At 40.3% G+C, this 18,099-nt stretch overlaps 1 protein-coding gene and 1 pseudogene across 1 annotated transcript in view; one reads left to right on the forward strand and one right to left on the reverse strand.

The window, feature by feature from the left end:
* HTR3B (5-hydroxytryptamine receptor 3B) overlaps window positions 1-18,099 on the forward strand; it is a 36,812-nt gene that overhangs the window by 13,966 nt on the left and 4,747 nt on the right. The window contains exons 3-6 of the mRNA XM_012756365.2: window positions 11,041-11,085; window positions 11,415-11,524; window positions 11,941-12,110; window positions 12,623-12,780. Of these exons, the coding sequence (XP_012611819.2) occupies window positions 11,041-11,085; window positions 11,415-11,524; window positions 11,941-12,110; window positions 12,623-12,780 (483 nt within the window). The remainder of the gene's footprint in view (window positions 1-11,040; window positions 11,086-11,414; window positions 11,525-11,940; window positions 12,111-12,622; window positions 12,781-18,099) is intronic.
* LOC142870437 (peptidyl-prolyl cis-trans isomerase FKBP3 pseudogene) lies at window positions 7,698-8,978 on the reverse strand (annotated as a pseudogene).

The following is an 18,099-nucleotide window of genomic DNA, read 5'->3' on the forward strand; positions in this document are numbered from 1 at the left end:
ACTTTTAATTCCCTAAAGACTAATGTTGAGCATCTTTTCATGTGCTTATTTTCCAACTTTGGTAACTTTCTGCTCAGATCTTGTATTCATTTTCAAAGCCGAGTTATTATTTTATTATTAAGTTGCAAGAATTCTTCATATACTTTGAGCTTATTTCTAGACTTTTTTCTATCCAACTAATCTCTATGTTTCTCCTAATACCACTGCCACGTGCTCTTGATTACTGTAGCATTATAGAAGTCTTGACAGTGTGTCTTCCAATTTTGTTCTTTTTCAAAATTGTTTTTGAATTTTCTAGATCCTTTTTACTTCCACATAAACTTTAGAACTGACTCATGAGTTTCTACAAAAATCTTCTGGAATTTTGATTGATACTGCATTGAGTCTATAGGTCAATTTTAGGAGAACTGACATCTTAACAATATTGAGTCATCCACTCCATGAGTACAGGGTGTCTCTCTATTTGGTTAGTTCTTGAATTCTTTTTATTAACGTTTTGTAGTTTCAGTGTTTTACATATATTTGGTTAAATTAATCCTTAAGTATTTCACATTTTTGTTGCTATTATAAATTCTAATCTAGTTGTTTGTTGCTAGCATACAAAAATACAATTTATTTGTAAATATTGGCGTTGAATCTTGTGATTGACATCTCTATTTAGTTTTAGAGACCTTTTTGGGTACATTCTTCCAGATTTTCTATGTAGAAGATCATGTTTGTGAATAAAAGCAGTTTTACTTCTTTCCAATCTTTATACTTTTGTTTACCATTTTTTTTTTTTTTTTTTTTTTTGAGGCAGAGTCTTGCTTTGTTGCCCCAACTAGAATGCAGTCATGCCATCATAGCTCACTGCAACCTCAAACTTCTGGGCCCAGGCGATCCTCCTGCCTCAGCCTTTGAGTAGCTGGGACTATAGGTGCCTGCCACCACACCTGGCTAATTTTTTCTATTTTTAGTAGACACAGGCAGTTGTTCTTGCTCAGGCTGATCTCGAACTCCTATGATCCTCACGTGATCCTCCCACCCTGGCCTCCCACAGTGCTAGGATTATAGGCATGAGTCATGACACTGGCCTACCTTTGTTTCCTTTTATTGTCTCGCTGCACTGGCTAGGACTTAAAATGCAATGTTGAATAGAATGGTGTGCTGCTCTACAAATATCAATTCAATAAATATGGTTGATTGTGTTGTTAAAAGCTTTTATATCCTTTTTGATTTCTTTCGTTCTGTTCTATAAATTTTATAGAGAGGGATATTAAAATCCCCAATTATTATTGTAGTTTGTCTATTTCTCGTTGGTTTTGTCAAACTTGCTTCATGTGGTTTTTGAAGCTATTATTATAGATGCGTACACATTTAGGACTGTATATCTTCTTAATGAACTGGTCCTTTTATCATTAGGAAATGCCCCTCTTCATTTGTAATAATATTCCTTTTTTTGAACTTTTTCTTATGCTTTCTTTTTGCATGGTATTTCCTTTGCCATTTTTTTATTGTTAATCTATCTGTGTCATTTGTATTTGAAGTCATTCACACAGACAACATGTAGTTGGGTCCTGCTTTTTTGTTTGTTTTGACTTTTTATTTTGAAGTAATTATAAATGTACAGGGAATTTCAAAGAAATGTATAGGAAGATCCTATGCACCCTTTACCCAACCTCTCCCACTATTAAGAACTTGCATAAATACAGTACAGTCTTGATATCGAAAAATTGACATTGCTACAATCTACAGAGCTTATTCAGATTTCTCCAGTTTATCTGTACTCATTTGTGTGTATGTGTGTGTGCAGTTCTATGTAATCTTATTATGTATGTAGCTTTGTGTAACCACCACCACAATCAAAGTACATAGCAGTAGCATCACAAGAGTCCTTTATAGTCACATTCTCTTCTCCCTACTAATTCCTAGCCCTTAGCAACCACTAATCTCTTCTCAATCTTTACATTATTTCAAGAATATTATGTAAATGGAATTATATAACATATAACCTTCGAGATTGGATTTTTCCCTTTAGGATAATTACCTTAATGTTCATCTGTGGTGTTGTGCATACCAATAGTTCATTTCTCTTTATTGCTGAGTAGTATTCCAGCTTATTGCTTTTTTAAAACTGGTCTGACAATCTATGCATTTTAATTGAAATGTTTAGTCCATTTGCCAATACCATCTTGTTATTTGTTTTCTAGTTGTCCCATCTGTTTTTTGTTCTGTTCCTTGTATCCTGCCTTATTTTAGGCAATTTTAAAATTTTAAATAAATGTTAAAAATAATAAAACATTTAAAAATATTTTTAATATCTGATTTTAGTTCCTTATTAGCTTTTAAACTATCCATCTTCATATTATTTTTTAGACTTTGCTTTAGAGATTTCCATACTCATCATTAGCTTATTATCCAGTATACTTAGAATTAACATTATATTTCACATAAAATGCACAAAATTTACAACAGTAAAATTCCATTTACCTACTTCCCCATCCTTTGTGCTACTTTGAACTGCAATTTGACATTTACATACATAAATACCCACAATATAATGTTATTTTAATGTAGTTTGTTAAAATACTTTAATGACTCCTCTTTAATTTACTTTAATAGAGGAGATTTTCTATGTTTCTGTCTCACTGCTAGCAGTGAATCATAAAATCTCTGATTTTTTTTGACTGAGAATTAGCCATTGAAATTGATGAAAAAATAAATTTGAATCTTAGAGAATAGGGTTTAAATTTTTTTTTTTGTTTTTTTTGTTTTTTTTACTGATTCAGGTTACTTTGGTGTGATTTTCCCCCTACTTAGATAAATCCCTAATCCATTTTTTCTTAGTAAATGTGAATATTTAAATGGTACCCAAAATTTCCACCTTTAAAAAAATTTTATTTATTTATTTGAGTGTTTTTAGAGACAGGTCTTGCTCTGTCACCTAGGTTGGAGTGAATGCTGTGGCATGAACATAACTCACTACAGCCTTGAACTCCTGGGCTAGAGTGATCCTCCTGCCTCAGTCTCCTAAAGGCACTAAAGGCATACACCATCATACCCAGCTATTTTTATTATTTACATTTTTTGTGGAGATGAGTTCTGGCCCAGGCTAGTGTTAACACGTCAGCCTCCCAAAGTGCTGGGATTGCAGGTGTGAGCCATCATGCCCAGCCAAATTCTCTCTTTTTGACAACAAATTGCAATTTTATTTTTCCACCTATTAAAGAACTAACCCTAAGATCTTAGACAATATTGTTTAATTAAATGCCAGGAGATACCCCCACGCCAAAAGGCCTCATCTTACACAGTTCTAATAGAAAGTTTCTTTTCTAATTGGATATTGATCTAGAATATTTGGAGACTTAATTTCCTGGGGTTGTTTCTTCACCTGGTTAAAAGAGATATTACTCCTGGCCATTTAGCTGTCAGTGGGTTGTTATGATTGTACTGCTTACTAGACATTGTCCAATGGTAGAAGCATGATTTGCATATAGACATGCAATAGGAACCATGCAACCCCAGGGCAGAGGTATAATGAGCCTTGAGTAAGGGATTAAGGCTGCCTTTTTGGTCTCTCCTCATCCTTCTACTTTCTGACTTCATATTGATTAAGATAAAGTAAGATTGCTCAGGCTTTCCTTTACAGGCTTATTTGGAGATAAATAGAAAAGGTGTAAGGTCTTTATATTAATGTTTTCCCTTGGAACAAAGGTGTCAAATTGAAAATTTTTCTCTAACTTTTCTACCTACCCTGACAAAAGAAAGTAAAATCAGATTCCTTATGGTAAGGAGAACACCATTATTTTTCTAAAGATGTGTTTTTCCCCCACTGTTTTATTAATAGAATGTACTCGTTTGTTACCAAAATATGTTAGACATATCATATTATTGAATATGGAGAAATCAGGCAAATTCTTGTATTCTAATTTACCTAACTAGATAAATCTCTAGTTTTATCCCTGTGTACTGTCCTACCTTATCTTCTCCATGTACTCCCTACTACAGCAAACCTGGACCCCATGTGTCTCCTGCCTGTGTGCCATTCATTCTACTATTTCTTCCACTAACGTCTTTCTCTTCATTCTCTATCTGCAAAATATTATAGTCCTTCAAATCTCAGCCCCTGAAAGAAATGTCCCTCAATTTCCCAACATGACAGTGATATCTTCTTCCTTTAAATCCACTTAAGTCTGTGTATTTCTTAATGCACATAGTTCTTTGTTAAAATGTCATATACCCTAACTTAGAGGCTCCTGGAGACAAGGGCTTTGTTACTCATATTTGTATGTATTTCCCTGTAGCACAGTATATTTTAACTTCCAAGACACTGGATTGACACTTGTCAAAGGAAGGGATGAATTAAAAATATTTAAGTACCAATTCTAGGATTGTCTTCATAAATGACTTGGCTTTTCTGAGTGTGCGTCACAAATGTCTCTATTATGTGTAGGTGGGCCAAGCCTGAAATTAGTTCCAGAGAGGCAGGGACAGTTTTGAAGGACTTGATAAAAAAATCGCTCACAGATTCTGCACAGACAAGGACACTTTCAATGTGAATAGATAACTTGTTGGATGCATCTGCCAGCCGCTGAACTGCTGGCAACTTTTGTTTGGAATGAAGAGCTTTCAGCCCAGCACCTCACTTCCATTATAATGTTTTGCCTCCTGTTTTGTTTATATAAAAGACTACAGTCTTAGAATTTCTGGGTATTATGAGTACCTTAGGGAAATCTGATTATAGAGATAATCCACTCAACAGTGAAGAGTTTCAATTTGTTTCTATTGAGTTTTGTCAATTCCGAATCCCAGATACCTTTGTATTCCAGTCCATTGACTAGAGCCTCCCAGCCAGACGTTGAGGCATCTGTTTCTATAGTCTCCGGAACTGGGGAAGATAAATAAGAATGTGGGAGAATTATCTGTATATTTGCTAACCACCAATTTAGATCTAAATAGACTCCCTCTGTTAGGAAGACTAATGAATTCCAATTCTCTGAAATATCCTTTGCTTTTAACAAGCAAGATGGAAGGTATCTAAAGGAAAAAAAAAAAGGGAGAGAGATACACAGAGGGAAAAGCTGTGAATAATGCCACCAGAGAACCAATTATGTTCACCAGCTGGCATTGAGAAACTTGTTTCCTTTGACAAAAAAAGATTTTCGTTTTAGCCTCAAACTACTTTTTGACATTGTGTTCTTTAGGGCTGAATGACGCATCTTCCCAGCCACCCCCATAAGATGTTAGAAAAAAATTCTTGTTATTGTTTCATGTAACATGACCAAGTAGTGGGCAAGAAGAGAAAAACAAGCTCAGGCATCAACATGGCAGTTAATAAGAATCAACGAGATACAATGGTAGTGAAAATGAATGTGAAAACATAGATATCCTCTCCCAGCTCAATGACCAAATCAGTGAGATACATCTACCACTTGGTAGGACAGTGACCAAGAAACTGTTAAGGACATTTAATAGATGGAAAAGTAAATTTCTTGTGAAAGTGTAGTTAACTGCTATATTGCTCCGTAATATAAACTGCATGTTGGACTTGTTTTTTTTTCCCCTATTTGTGGGGAAACCTCATTGATCGCAACTAGCCTTTTGTGCTTTAGTGGGTGAGACATGATCTATTTCATGATCTCTCAGCTGGTAAAATTTGCAAAGAAGTGGTGTCACCTAATCTTGAGCTCTCAATAGAGGTCTTTTTTTCTAACTGCCAGAACCCCTGCTGAGCCAATCTTGGCTGGGAGTCCCCTCTGGTCCTCCTACAAGCTGTTCCTTGGGGAAATGATTGTGAATTCAATCTTTTCACTTTGTATACCACTTTAAAACCCGCCTTTCCCAAGCATCTATTTAAAGTCCATAAAAATCTGTAGAACAAGTTCCCTCAGACCAGGCTTTGTTGAGCCACTAAAGCAGGGTTACTATAGATCTGCTCATAATCCCTCCTTCTTTCTCAAGGTACCTAGAAATGTTTATCAGTAGCAATTTGCTTTCCTGATTGTAAAAAGGGAAAACTTTAAAAAGATTTTTGTTTCTCTTTCCAGTGATGCCACCCTGTACAAAACCACTGTGTATGCTTGTACAGTCTGTGCACGCTTGTACAGTCTTTGCACTGCACAACTCCAGGTGCAACATCCACTAGAATATATCAATGGTGCCTCTGTAGCCCTGGCCCAACCTGAATTCTCCAGAGTGGCAGGTAGTCTGGACCCTGTGCACTATATACACATAATTAGAGACAGGGTCTTGCTCTGTCATCCAGGCTCAAGTGCTATGTTGTCATTATAGCTCACTGTAGCCTCACACCCCTGAAATTCCTGGGCTCAAGTGATCCTCCCACCTCTGCTCATGAGCATCTAGGACTACAGGTGTGCACCACCACTTTTGACTAATTTTTTGAAAAATTTTCATTTTTGTAGAGACAGAGTCTTGCTATGTTGCCCAAGCTGGTCTTGAATTCCTGGCCTTAAGCAATTCTCCCTCCTCAGCCTCTCAAAGTGCTAGAATTACAGGCATGAACCACCGTGCCCAGCCAGAATATATATATATATTTTTTTTTGAGACAGAGTCTCACTTTGTTGTCCAGGCTAGAGTGAGTGCCGTGGCGTCAGCCTGGCTCACAGCAACCTCAAACTCCTGGGCTCGAGTGATCCTTCTGCCTCAGCCTCCCGAGTAGCTGGGACTACAGGCATGTGCCACTATGCCCGGCTAATTTTTTATATATATATATCAGTTGGCCAATTAATTTCTTTCTGTTTATAGTAGAGACAGGGTCTCGCTCTTGCTCAGGCTGGTTTTGAACTCCTGACCTTGAGCAATCCGCCCGCCTCGGCCTCCCAAGAGCTAGGATTACAGGCGTGAGCCACAGCGCCCAGCCCAGAATATATATTTTTAATGTGGCTGGATAATTGGGACTGGGCAATGAATATACCCATTTCTAGGGAGGAAAACAGAGCTGTCATTTGCTTTTATGCCATCAATTTCCTAAACACTAGGTACTGAAATTTGGTATTGCACTAAATATTACAGAAACACAAAGGTTATCTAAATGACTCTTTAGCTTTGAAATCTAAATCAACAGGGGAAATGTTTTACACATTTTATTCCACATTTCTTCATGTTGGATTTGCCATCTTATTCTTTTCTAACGATATAGTTTTTACTGGTAGATTATACGTGGAAAAGAATGAAAAAAAAATGAGTTCAAGGAGAATTATTTAATAGTATGTATCAGCCTTCTTACTTACACATTCCCTGGACATGTCTTCAAAAATGGTTTCTCTTTTCTGTATTAATACATTTTTTAAAATCGCAGCCTTATTGAGATCCGATTTAACCACAAAATTCACCCATTTAAAGTATGTAATTCTGTGGTTTTTCGTACATTCACAGAGTTGTGCAACCATCTTCACTATCTAATTTCAGAATATTTCGTCACCTCAAAAAGAAATCCTATACCCATCGACAGTCACGCCCCACATTCCACGCCTACCAGCCACAGGCAAACACTGATCTACTTTTTGTTTCTATAGATTTGCTTGTTCTAGACATATTATATAAATGGAATCATTTAATAAATGGCCTCTCATGACTGACTTCTTTTACTTAGCATGTTTTCAAGGTTCGTACATGTCACATGTATGAGTATTTCTGTTTTTTTTTTTCAAGACAGTAGATACATTTTTATTGAGCCTTTTGGTTCACAATATGAGGTAAAAGGAAAATGCTCTCCTTGATCAATATTTTACACAGCTGTAGTAAAATATTTGACTTCAGGGATTTATAAGGGATTATATTTCTCAAAAATTGGGGATAACTAACAAGTTTTAACTCCATGAATTTCCCAGCTGACTCTTCCCTTATAATAGTAACAAGCTCTAATTAGTAACATAAGTTCCTCCAAGGCCAAGTTGTATCATTGCTGATGTCTTTAGATCCGAATCACTGCTATTTCAATCAGTATCCAGTAATTCGACTTCGCAGATGAGTTTTGCATTTGGTGGAATTTTGGCATCAGTCTGCGCCTTCTTTCCATGAACCCGCCCTGCATCAGTCTCCAGTCGACCCTCTTCTCTTTACTCATCAGCAAGGGTGCATCATCCATCCCACCCTCTGACGACTTTGCCTGCTCCAGCCCTAAAACTTACAGGCGTGGTATTTTTCTTCTTCTTTGAACTTCTTTGAATATCATATCAAAAACAGTCCCATCCTGTAGTGTCCCTGTACACTGCCAGTGAACAATATCTCTCTTTTTGGGAAATTGGTCTTATCTCCCTTTTTTAGAACGGATTTTGTAGATTTTGGTGGACCCGCATCCAGAGTCTCTTCAGACTTGGTTTCTTTGGGTTTCTCTTCCTTAAGCTTCACATTTTTCACTTGCTCAGACACTTTTTTTTTTTTGAATCAGAGTCTCACTCTGTTGCCCGGGCTAGAGTGCCGTGGCATCAACCTAGCCCACAGCAACATCAAACTCCTGGGCTCAAGCAATCCTACTGCCTCAGCCTCCTGGGTAGCTGGGACTACAGGCATGTGCCACCATGCCCAGCTAATTTTTTCTATATATTTTTAGTTGTCCAGCTAATTTCTTTCTGTTTTTAGTAGAGACAGGGTCTTGCTCTTGCTCAGGCTGGTCTCGAACTCCTGACCTTGAGCGATCCGCCCGCCTTGGCCTCCCAGAGTGCTAGGATCACAGGCGTGAGCCACCATGCCCGGCCTTGCTCAGACACTTTACTTACACTTTCGGTACCCTCGAAACGCTTAGTTTAAAGAATACGGTGGTAGGCTGTAATCAAATGGTCCTCGTTAGCTGTCTCAGCCACATTTTTAAAGCTTCCTAACAATTTGTGTTCTGCAAGAAATGAATGCGAACCATGGTCCTGCAGAAACTTGGTAATGTCGGTCCTGGGCAGTTGGTCCCTGTGCCGCTGCTCCACGGTCCACACCTGCTGTAGCACAGCCACCGCCACTTCCCCTGCTGCCTCCGCTTTACTGTGCATTCGTGTTTCATTTTTTATTACTGAATAATATTTGGTTATATGGACATATATGGACATTGCACATTTTGTTTATCCATCCATCAGTTGAGTTATTTCCACTTTTTGACGATCATGAGTAATGCTACCATGAACATTCCCATACAGGTTTTTTCTGTGTGGACTTACGTTTTCAATTCTCTTGTTTATATACTTAGAAGTGGAATTGCTGTGCTATATGGTAACTGTATGTTTAACGTTTCGAGGAACTACTAGACTGTGTTCCAAAGTGGCTGCATCCCTTAATAATCCCACCAACAAGGTTGGAGGGCTCCAGTTCCTCTACATCCTTGCCAACACTTGTTACTTTCCATCTTTTCTATTGTAGCTGTCCTAGTGGGGATGCAGTGGTATCTCAATGTGGTTTTGATCCGCATTTCCCTGGTAACTAGTGATGTCAAGCATCTTCTCATGTGCTTATTGGCCATTTTTATATCTCCTTAGGAGAAATACATATTCAAGTTCTTCACCCATTTTTTTTTTTAAGGTGTTACTTCTGATGGAACCATTTTTTATTATTAATGTTACTTGTGGTAAAATACACATGACATAAAATTTATCATCTTAACTATTTTTAAGTGTACAGTTCGGTGGCATTAAGTACATTCACATTCTTATGCTACCGTCACCCACCATCTGTTTTCTAGAACTCCTTTCATCTTGCAAAAGTGAAATTCTGTACTCTTTAAACAATAACTTCCAATTTTCTCTTCCCCTGGCCCCTGAAAGATGTCATTTTACTTTTTGTCTGTATGAATTTCACTATTCTAGGTACCTCGTGTAAGTGGAATCATGCAGTATTTGTCCTTTAATGACTGGCTTATTTCGCTTAGTATAATGTCCTTAAGTTTCATCCATGTTGTAGCATGTGTCCAGATCTACTGCCTTCCTAAGGTTGAATAATATTTCAATCTGTGTATATACCACATTGTGTTTATTCATTTGTCAGTGGATGTTGGGTTGCTTCCACCTCTGGCTATTGTGAGTAATGCTGCCATGAACATGGGTGTACACTTATTTGTCCAAGTCCCTGCTTCCAGTTCTTTTCGGTATATACCCAGAAGTGGATGGCTGGATCATATAGTAATTCTATTTTTAATTTTTCAAGAAAATGCCATGCTGTTTTCCACAGCACCTGCGCCATGTTACATTCCCACCAACAGTGCACAAGGGTTCCATTTTCTCTACATCTTCATCAACATTTGTTATTTTCTGTTTTTTAAGAAACAGTAGCCATCCTAATGAGTGTGAGATTTACTCCTATGTTTTCTTCTAAAAGTTTTATAGCTTTAGTTCTTACATTTGGGTATATGATTCATTTTGAGTTAATGTTTATATATAGTGTGAGATATCCCTTTTCTTTTAATTCCTAAGAACATCACAGTTTTAAAATGTTCTTTACTAGATCAAATATGAAAAAATTGCTAAGGAGGAGTTTTTAAATTGCTGTTTGGGGAGGTCTTTTAAAAAAATCTCTGACTCATTGCAGACATGGGAAATCACATCCATTATATCATTTAAAATATGCCTCATGTATAATAAACTCATTCAGTCTGTTTTATAAGCAGAGAAATCCAAACACAGGGTAACTTACTTAACAGAATGGCTGCCAATAACAGTTGAGATAATACTCATTGAAAGATTATGAATAATATCTTGATTATAAATAAAAGCGTAGTCTCATCTTTTTAGCTCAGAATTGTCTGAGACCACCTATCATTTTTTAGTCTGATTAATGGTGGAATAACTAATTAAAGTGGGAAAGAGATTAGCAAATCATTCAAGATGTCAAGTACAGTCAAAGTGCCATTTTGTCAGAGATAATTTAGTAAATCTCATAGCGACAGGTGTGCATAATTAATAGGGACTGAGATTGCCCAGATATTGAAGAGTCTAGGTAATGTTTTAAAAATCTGCATTCTTTGGTGAGATTTGATTTTCTTCCTCTGAATTGTCATACTGTTGAATTGGCCTTTGATTTATTGACATTCTAAGATTTGGTGTGGATTTTCTTTTTGCCTTCCAGGATGCAAAGAATCAAATATTAAAGACAAGTATATGGTACCGTGAGGTAAACGATTATATTTCTATGCATGCTGGACTCCTGATCTGGATCTACTGCAAAATATGATTACTCTAAGGAATTAATAGAATAGTATTATCTTTGTATTTATAGATCCTTAGCTCTGCAGCAGACATTATTTATTAGAATCTGTGTAAACTGTACAGCCATGGTTTCTGATTGGGTCTACCATCTTCACGATTTGGATGGGAAGTTCTTTCCCCTAATGGGTAGTACCAAGGGGCTGATGAATTGTTAATCTAAATATCTCCTTAGCTCTTTAGTGAGATCAACATTGCCCTATTTTGATAAATTTCCTTTTTGGCTACTCCTAACAGGTTTGGAATGATGAGTTTTTATCCTGGAACTCCAGCATGTTTGATGAGATTAGAGAGATCTCCCTACCTCTAAATGCCATCTGGGCCCCTGATATCGTCATTAATGAGTTGTAAGTGTGCTGGTGTGTATCTCTGTGGGATTTAGGCTAGTTAGAATATTCAGGCCAGTGGCTGCTTGCTTTTAGTCTGTATTCCTATTTTTTGTTTCCTAACTTGCAGAGGTGCACATTGGGAATATTCAGGTTAGGAAGTACCCTGAATTGACGTCATTTAAGATACAGATATGATTACTAATGTTTGAGGTTACTCATTATGTCTGTGTTGCAACAGTAGCAAATGGGTTAAGAGGCTGTCACTACTGAGCCCATCTTTGCCAGGGTGAATCATCTTGTGGGAAACGTGAGTCTGTCTTTGCAATGCTAGGCTGGCCCTGGGTCTCACTGTCAGTACTATCTCATAATCAGTCTATGTTTAGAAATGACTGAAGCCCTCTCAATAACAAAATGTTCTCTTGTGTTTTGCATAGTGTGGACACTGAAAGATCCCCGGACCTTCCCTATGTTTATGTGAACTCATCTGGGACCATTAAGAACTCTAAGCCCATCCAGGTGGTCTCTGCATGCGGTTTAGAGACATACGCTTTTCCATTTGATATCCAGAATTGCAGCCTAACCTTCAATAGCATTTTGCACACAGGTAAACCATGAGAGATACAGTCCCCTGGTTGTAAAAACATACCTATGCTAGGTTGGCACACATAGTGACCTTACATTATAGCATCCCTCAGGTCTATTTTATTCTTGCACGTAAGTGACTATTCAAAAATCTAACTCTCTTCTTGCAATTTTTTGGCTCCTGCTGTAATTCAGACAAAGTATGATGTCATGGCCCAAGCGATTGATTTGGAAATACAATATTAAGCTTCCACTGCCATTAAGAACGTTGTAGAAGTCACAGGGCAAACCCCATCATTCTCTGTAGAACAGACTCCATACCCTAAATTCATAGGTGTTTTTTTTTTTTTTTCATTTTTTAATGACTGGAAAGACTTTATTTCCCACCTCCACACCCTAATTCAAATAAGACCAGTGAGATGATGCATGCGGGGGCAGGAGAAACAGGAAGGATTCGAATTGGGTGTTGGAAAAGTGGGTTGGTGTTGGCATCTCTTTCTCTTGGGGGAAGTCAACTGTTTCTGTTGTTTCCAGTGGAAGATGTAGACCTGGCCTTCCTGAGGAGCAGAGAAGACATTAAACATGACAAAAAGATGTTTTTGAATGACAGTGAGTGGGAACTTCTCTCTGTGTCCTCAGCATACAGCATCCTGCAGAGCAGCGCGGGAGATTTTGCACAGATTCAGTTTAACGTAGGTTCTTCTCCTTCTGTCTCTGCTGCCTACTTCTCTGCAGTCTTTGCCTTCTCTGTTGGGCTGAGGAATCTCTGCTCCATGGCATGCTCTCATTTGTTATCACCCAAGAACAGCTGGTTTAGATAGCCCTGGACATCCACCTGCATTCCAGCATTTTGGAGACCGGAGGTTCAGTGAGAGATCCTGGGCTCTTGCCAAAGATGTTACACGAGCCAAAATAGAGAGGGTGGTGTTCAAGCACCAGAGACCTGAACCATCCCCCTGCAGTGGGAATCCTCAGACCTCTCAACACCTAGAAACATTATCACTTCTAATTGCTACCAAGAAAAACACAAACAAACCCACATACAATAACAACAAAAGAAAAAACTTGGGAAGACTGTCTCATCAACATTATTAATATTTCCTGTTTTTCATTGAGCAATTATCAATTAATTCCAGATGCCGATGCATAAAATGATCATGTTATTAACTTGAATATCAATAAGTCACCTGCAGGATCCTCAGAAACCACTGGTAGCTTCTGAATCAGAGGGAACAACTACCCCAAAAACCGTGATGAGAACCCCCACTCTTCCAATGCACCCCTGGAAATGCCCTCGGCTGCATTGTTCACAAGGAACTTTGTCCAGTCGGGGGCTAGGGGGCAGTGGGATGCAGAACAGTGAAGCCTGCTGCCTTGCGCGCCATTCTCCCTTCTCTGGCCCTTCTGGCAAACTGGGTTTTTTTTTGTTTTTTAATTTTTATTTTAGCGTATTATGGGGGTACAAGTGTTAAGGTTACATATATTGCCCATGCCCCTCTCCCCCCTCGAGTGAGAGCTTCAAGCGTGTCCATCCCCCAAACGTTGGCAAACTGTTTTGACATGTGGTCCACAGCAAGTTCACATGAGCAGTGGACTCACATTGTTGGTGTTCAGCAGTGTGCTCCTGTTTTCTGCACAAAGTCAGCTAGTGGTGCTGGTGGTGAGGGCAGGGTGGTCCTTCATGGAGCCAACTAATGGATCCAGTTGAAAAATAGAGAGGACAGGCAGGTCAGGGTGGTGCACAAGATGAATTCCCCTAGAAACAACCCTTTGGAATAAGAAGGGAAATTTAGACTAGACTAAGGTGCTACGGTACAATGGGTATGCTAAGGGGTGGTGGCGCAATGAACTATTATTGAGGGCACACGTGTCCCTCCGTTGGTTGAAATGTGTCATATGCAGGTTTCCAGCAAAGCTTTTGTTAAATTGGGGCCTTTTCGACACAGCTGTGGTTTAAACCTGACTAATGTGTAACACTGGCTAGCGGCTGATTGCAACTCATACCTTCCTAGCGGTGGGCTTTGGGTTCTTGGCTAGAATTCTGCTTGGTTTTAAGCAAAGCTTGCATTGTGGCCTGTTTGTCCACTTTTCTTAGTGAGGGAAAGGGAAGGGGAAAAAAAAGAAAGCTTTTTTTTTTTTTAAATTTCAATGAGTTTCTTGGCTAAGAGTAAACACCTCATTAATTTTAAAGATATCAGCCCACAAACATTATTAATGCAGCCCGAATAATGGAGAGCATTAAAGGGAAATGTGAAGGAGTAGCACGTGCAAGGTGGAACATAGTCACCTACCAAGCGCTCCGGAGAATGCTGCACACACCATTACCTACACTGCACGGAGGAGACAAACAGAGGCAAGAGATGGGGCAGGTAGACAGGAGTGTGTGCTTATGTGAGCGAACATGCACACACACACACTCCACGGAGCAGCCATTATTTGTAGTACCATACCACCCTTCACTCTGAATATTAATCTGTCTTCTCAAGAGCAGCTGAAGGTTTTCTATATACTACCTCCATTTCAGATATGATGGGCAGAGATGGGAAAAGGTTGTTTAATGAAGGGGGGGGGAAGTCCCTGGATCTCAGAACCATGGCCAGTTCCTTTGCTGTCTTCACTGCCATGCTTCCTCCCTGTGTGCAGTGTTGGCATGCAGGAGGAAGGCGAGGATTTGATTTCACACTCCAGAGCTTTGCCCTGGGTCTCTAAGGTAGGTTCTCTAGAGGGCTGGCTTCCCCCCCTGGTCCTCAGGAACGGAGTAGGGAAGGAATCCTGAGCAGAGTCACAGGTCATATTTGGTAGGGCAGGGAGCCAGGCTAAGGAGCAACTCTGCAGCTCTAGAAGGACGAAGTAGGCTCAGTGACTATCACAGGTCTCTGTCTGTCTCAGCCTCGCTCAGCTTCCATGCCTTTCTGTGCACTGAGCCCAGGCTCGCTGTGTTCTCTTGCTCCGCACCAGACATCCCACTCTGAATCTAGCAACTGAGGCACCCAGGTGTCCTTCAACAGCACTTGGCCAGTGATGTGACATTGAGAGCCCAGCTCCACACCAACACTGGGCCTGCCAGGGTCCTGACAGCAAAAGGCCATCTCCTCTTAATCTAATCACTGGCCATGTTTCCATCCAGGCTGCTCAGCAGGAGGTTGGGGACAGAGGGGGGCAGACAGGAGAAGCAATGATCTAGTCTAAATTCATCATTGCCCTGGCCTGACATCTGCGGCTGCCATTTATACTAAATCAAGTGCTCCGGATGCCCCTCGACTCCCAGTTAATGTGCAATCGTGGCTGCTGGCTCCGGGACACGTATTGTTTATCAGAGGGCACCGCTGACGCGTTGGAGTCGGGCTATTCCACAGGGGGCCCGGAGCACAGTCACTTCTCCCTACAAGGGCGTCCGTGTGCAGCCTGGGACCCGATCCAGCAGCCATGGGAGGGGAAGTCTCCTCCAACACATTATCGGAGGTGTTGGTTCCCAAAAACAGCAGGGTGAGCATTTGATTTCTGTATGGCAGTGTTTTTTTGTTCGAGAAAAGAATGAGGGTAGAAGTGGGAGGAGGTAGAAATAAAATTTAGGAACTCGTGTTGGATGGAAAAGGGTGGACAGCTGCGGGAACTAAACCGAGCCCAACCACAGACAGCCTCACACTGAGTAAAAGTGTTCATTCGGGCAGGAGTTGGGGCACCCACAGGGTACTTACTCCCACGAACACTCAAAGGGGCATTTGGGAAGGAAAGATGCTTCATTTATCCTCTTTTTCTGTCGTAACTTTCCTTTCTAGATTAGGGTAGAGTAATTTTGTTGAGATACCCATTGAATGCAGCTCATAAACTCCATAGAAGGTCCTTCTAAGCACTGTTAGATCACATGGGGGACAGAGAGAGAGAGAGGATTTAGAGCACTAGAAATCCTTCCAGGGTCACTCAAGGGATTTGGGAATCCTGGACTTTCTGTTAGTCCAGCCCAATCCACAGTCCAGATCCGAGAAACTCTCCCTCTGGTGCAAGAATCTTACTTACATGGCAGCAACTTTCCCGTTCTTTCTGAGTTGGGAATGTTGGGAGGGGCTTGGGAGAGGAGGCAAATGGGCTTCTGTATGAAGCGTGAGTCTGGGCGTCAAAATTCCAACTATGTCATAAAGACGGTCATGCAAAATTGAGTACTGGTGGGGTCTATCATCAAGGAGGCAATTAGAGGCTAACCTTGGGGCCTATCCCATCTCCAAGGAGCTCTCCACACACACACTCTGAATTAGATTGATCTCTTTCATTAACATCAATAGGCTCCAAATACCTTTGTGTACTTATTATTACCTGGCTTTAATGGATAATGAAATTGTGGCATAATATTGCTAACACCTGAAGGGTGTCTAATGGGGAACACGGACTGAAACTAAAGTGCTTTTTCTTCCCTTTCTGTGGAATTTAAAGGCACCAGCTCCTTTAGTCCATTAGAAATGATGGGCTCTGGGTAGGGGCAGTTTTGCAAAGAGCCATGTCTCACTGAGCTGGTGATATAGCTTCCCCCAGTAGAAGTAGGGGGTTATCGTTTCTGGCATGATCTGAAGACAGGTAGCCCCCAGAAAGGCTGACCTCAGTAGGCTAGCCCACATTTGGGCTAATGGAATGTGTGGACACTTCTGTTCCATTGGAACTAAAAGTAGCGTTTTCACCAGACGCCAATGCAACTCAGTGAACATCCTTCAGGCCCTTATCATGTGCCAGGCTCAATAGTAAGCACTCAGGACACAAAGATGAATAAAACAAGGCTCCTGATACCTATCATGGACCTCTGCCCACAAGATACAATATTAGTAATGGCAACCACACAATCGAGCACTTCCTCTATGCCAGGCACCATTTTAAGAGTTTGCACATGTACTTTTAACATCTCTAAGAGGTGGTTTCTCTGAGTAGCTGCACCTCTACAAACAGATGACTTGAGATGCAGAGAAGTTAAGCAACTTACCAGAGGTTGCAAGGTGACTGGTGGAGGCTGGACTTGAACCCAGGCAATTTGACTCCAGAAACCGTGTGTCTGATCCTATATCAGGCTGACACACGACTGAACATACTGCAGCGAATTCCAGTGCATTCCTTGCCGTCCACCCACTGTGCATTACTGGGCAAGTCACCTGTGTTAGTTTCACAAGGCTGACATAACAGAGTACCCCAAACCAGGTAGCTGACAGCAACCAGCAATGTATTCCCTCACAGTTCTGGAGGCTGGAAGTCTGGCATCGAGATGTTGGCAGGGTTGGCTCCTTCTGGGCACTCTGAGGGAGAATCTGTTCCATGCCTCTCTCCTAGCTCCTGGTGGTTGCCAGCAGTCCTTGCCATTCCTTGACTTGTAAACACGTCACTCCACTCTCTGCCTCCATCTTCACATGCCATTCACTTTGTGTGTCCCTTCTCCCCTTCTTATGAGAACACCAGTCATATTGGATTCAGGACTCATCCTAATCACATCTTCAATGATCCCATTTCCAAATTAGGTCACATTCTGAGGTTCCAGAAAGGAATTCTTGGGGGCACTATTCAAAACCAGTCTGCCACCCCCTGGCCTCCCAAAATTCACTTCTGCCTTACATGCAAAATACATTTACCCCATCCCAACAGCCCCCAAATTTCAACCCAGCATCAACTCTAAGCACAAAATATCATCTAAATATTAATATAAGCTTAAAAAGTCCCAAAATTCCTTGTTTAGTCATCTATACAAGGTATGGACTCTGACTATGTTCCATTCTGGGGCAAAATTCCTCTCTGCCCACAGACTTGTGAAACATCCAACCACCAGTCATGTTCCTGATTCCATACGATGGGGGTAAGGGCAGGGGTCTATCCTACTATAAGTGGTACTAACTCCAGTATTTAGGATAGTGCCTGACAACCTGTTAATGACCAGTTAGTGTTTGTGGAATAAAGGGCTCTGAGCATCAAATGAGATAATGAAAACAAAATTTCTAAAAGCTAAGTGATAAAATTAGAGTTTCTTTAGGCTGCACTAGGCT

The sequence above is a fragment of the Microcebus murinus genome, chromosome 4 (assembly GCF_040939455.1).
Source record: "Microcebus murinus isolate Inina chromosome 4, M.murinus_Inina_mat1.0, whole genome shotgun sequence".
Lineage (NCBI taxonomy): Eukaryota > Metazoa > Chordata > Mammalia > Primates > Cheirogaleidae > Microcebus > Microcebus murinus.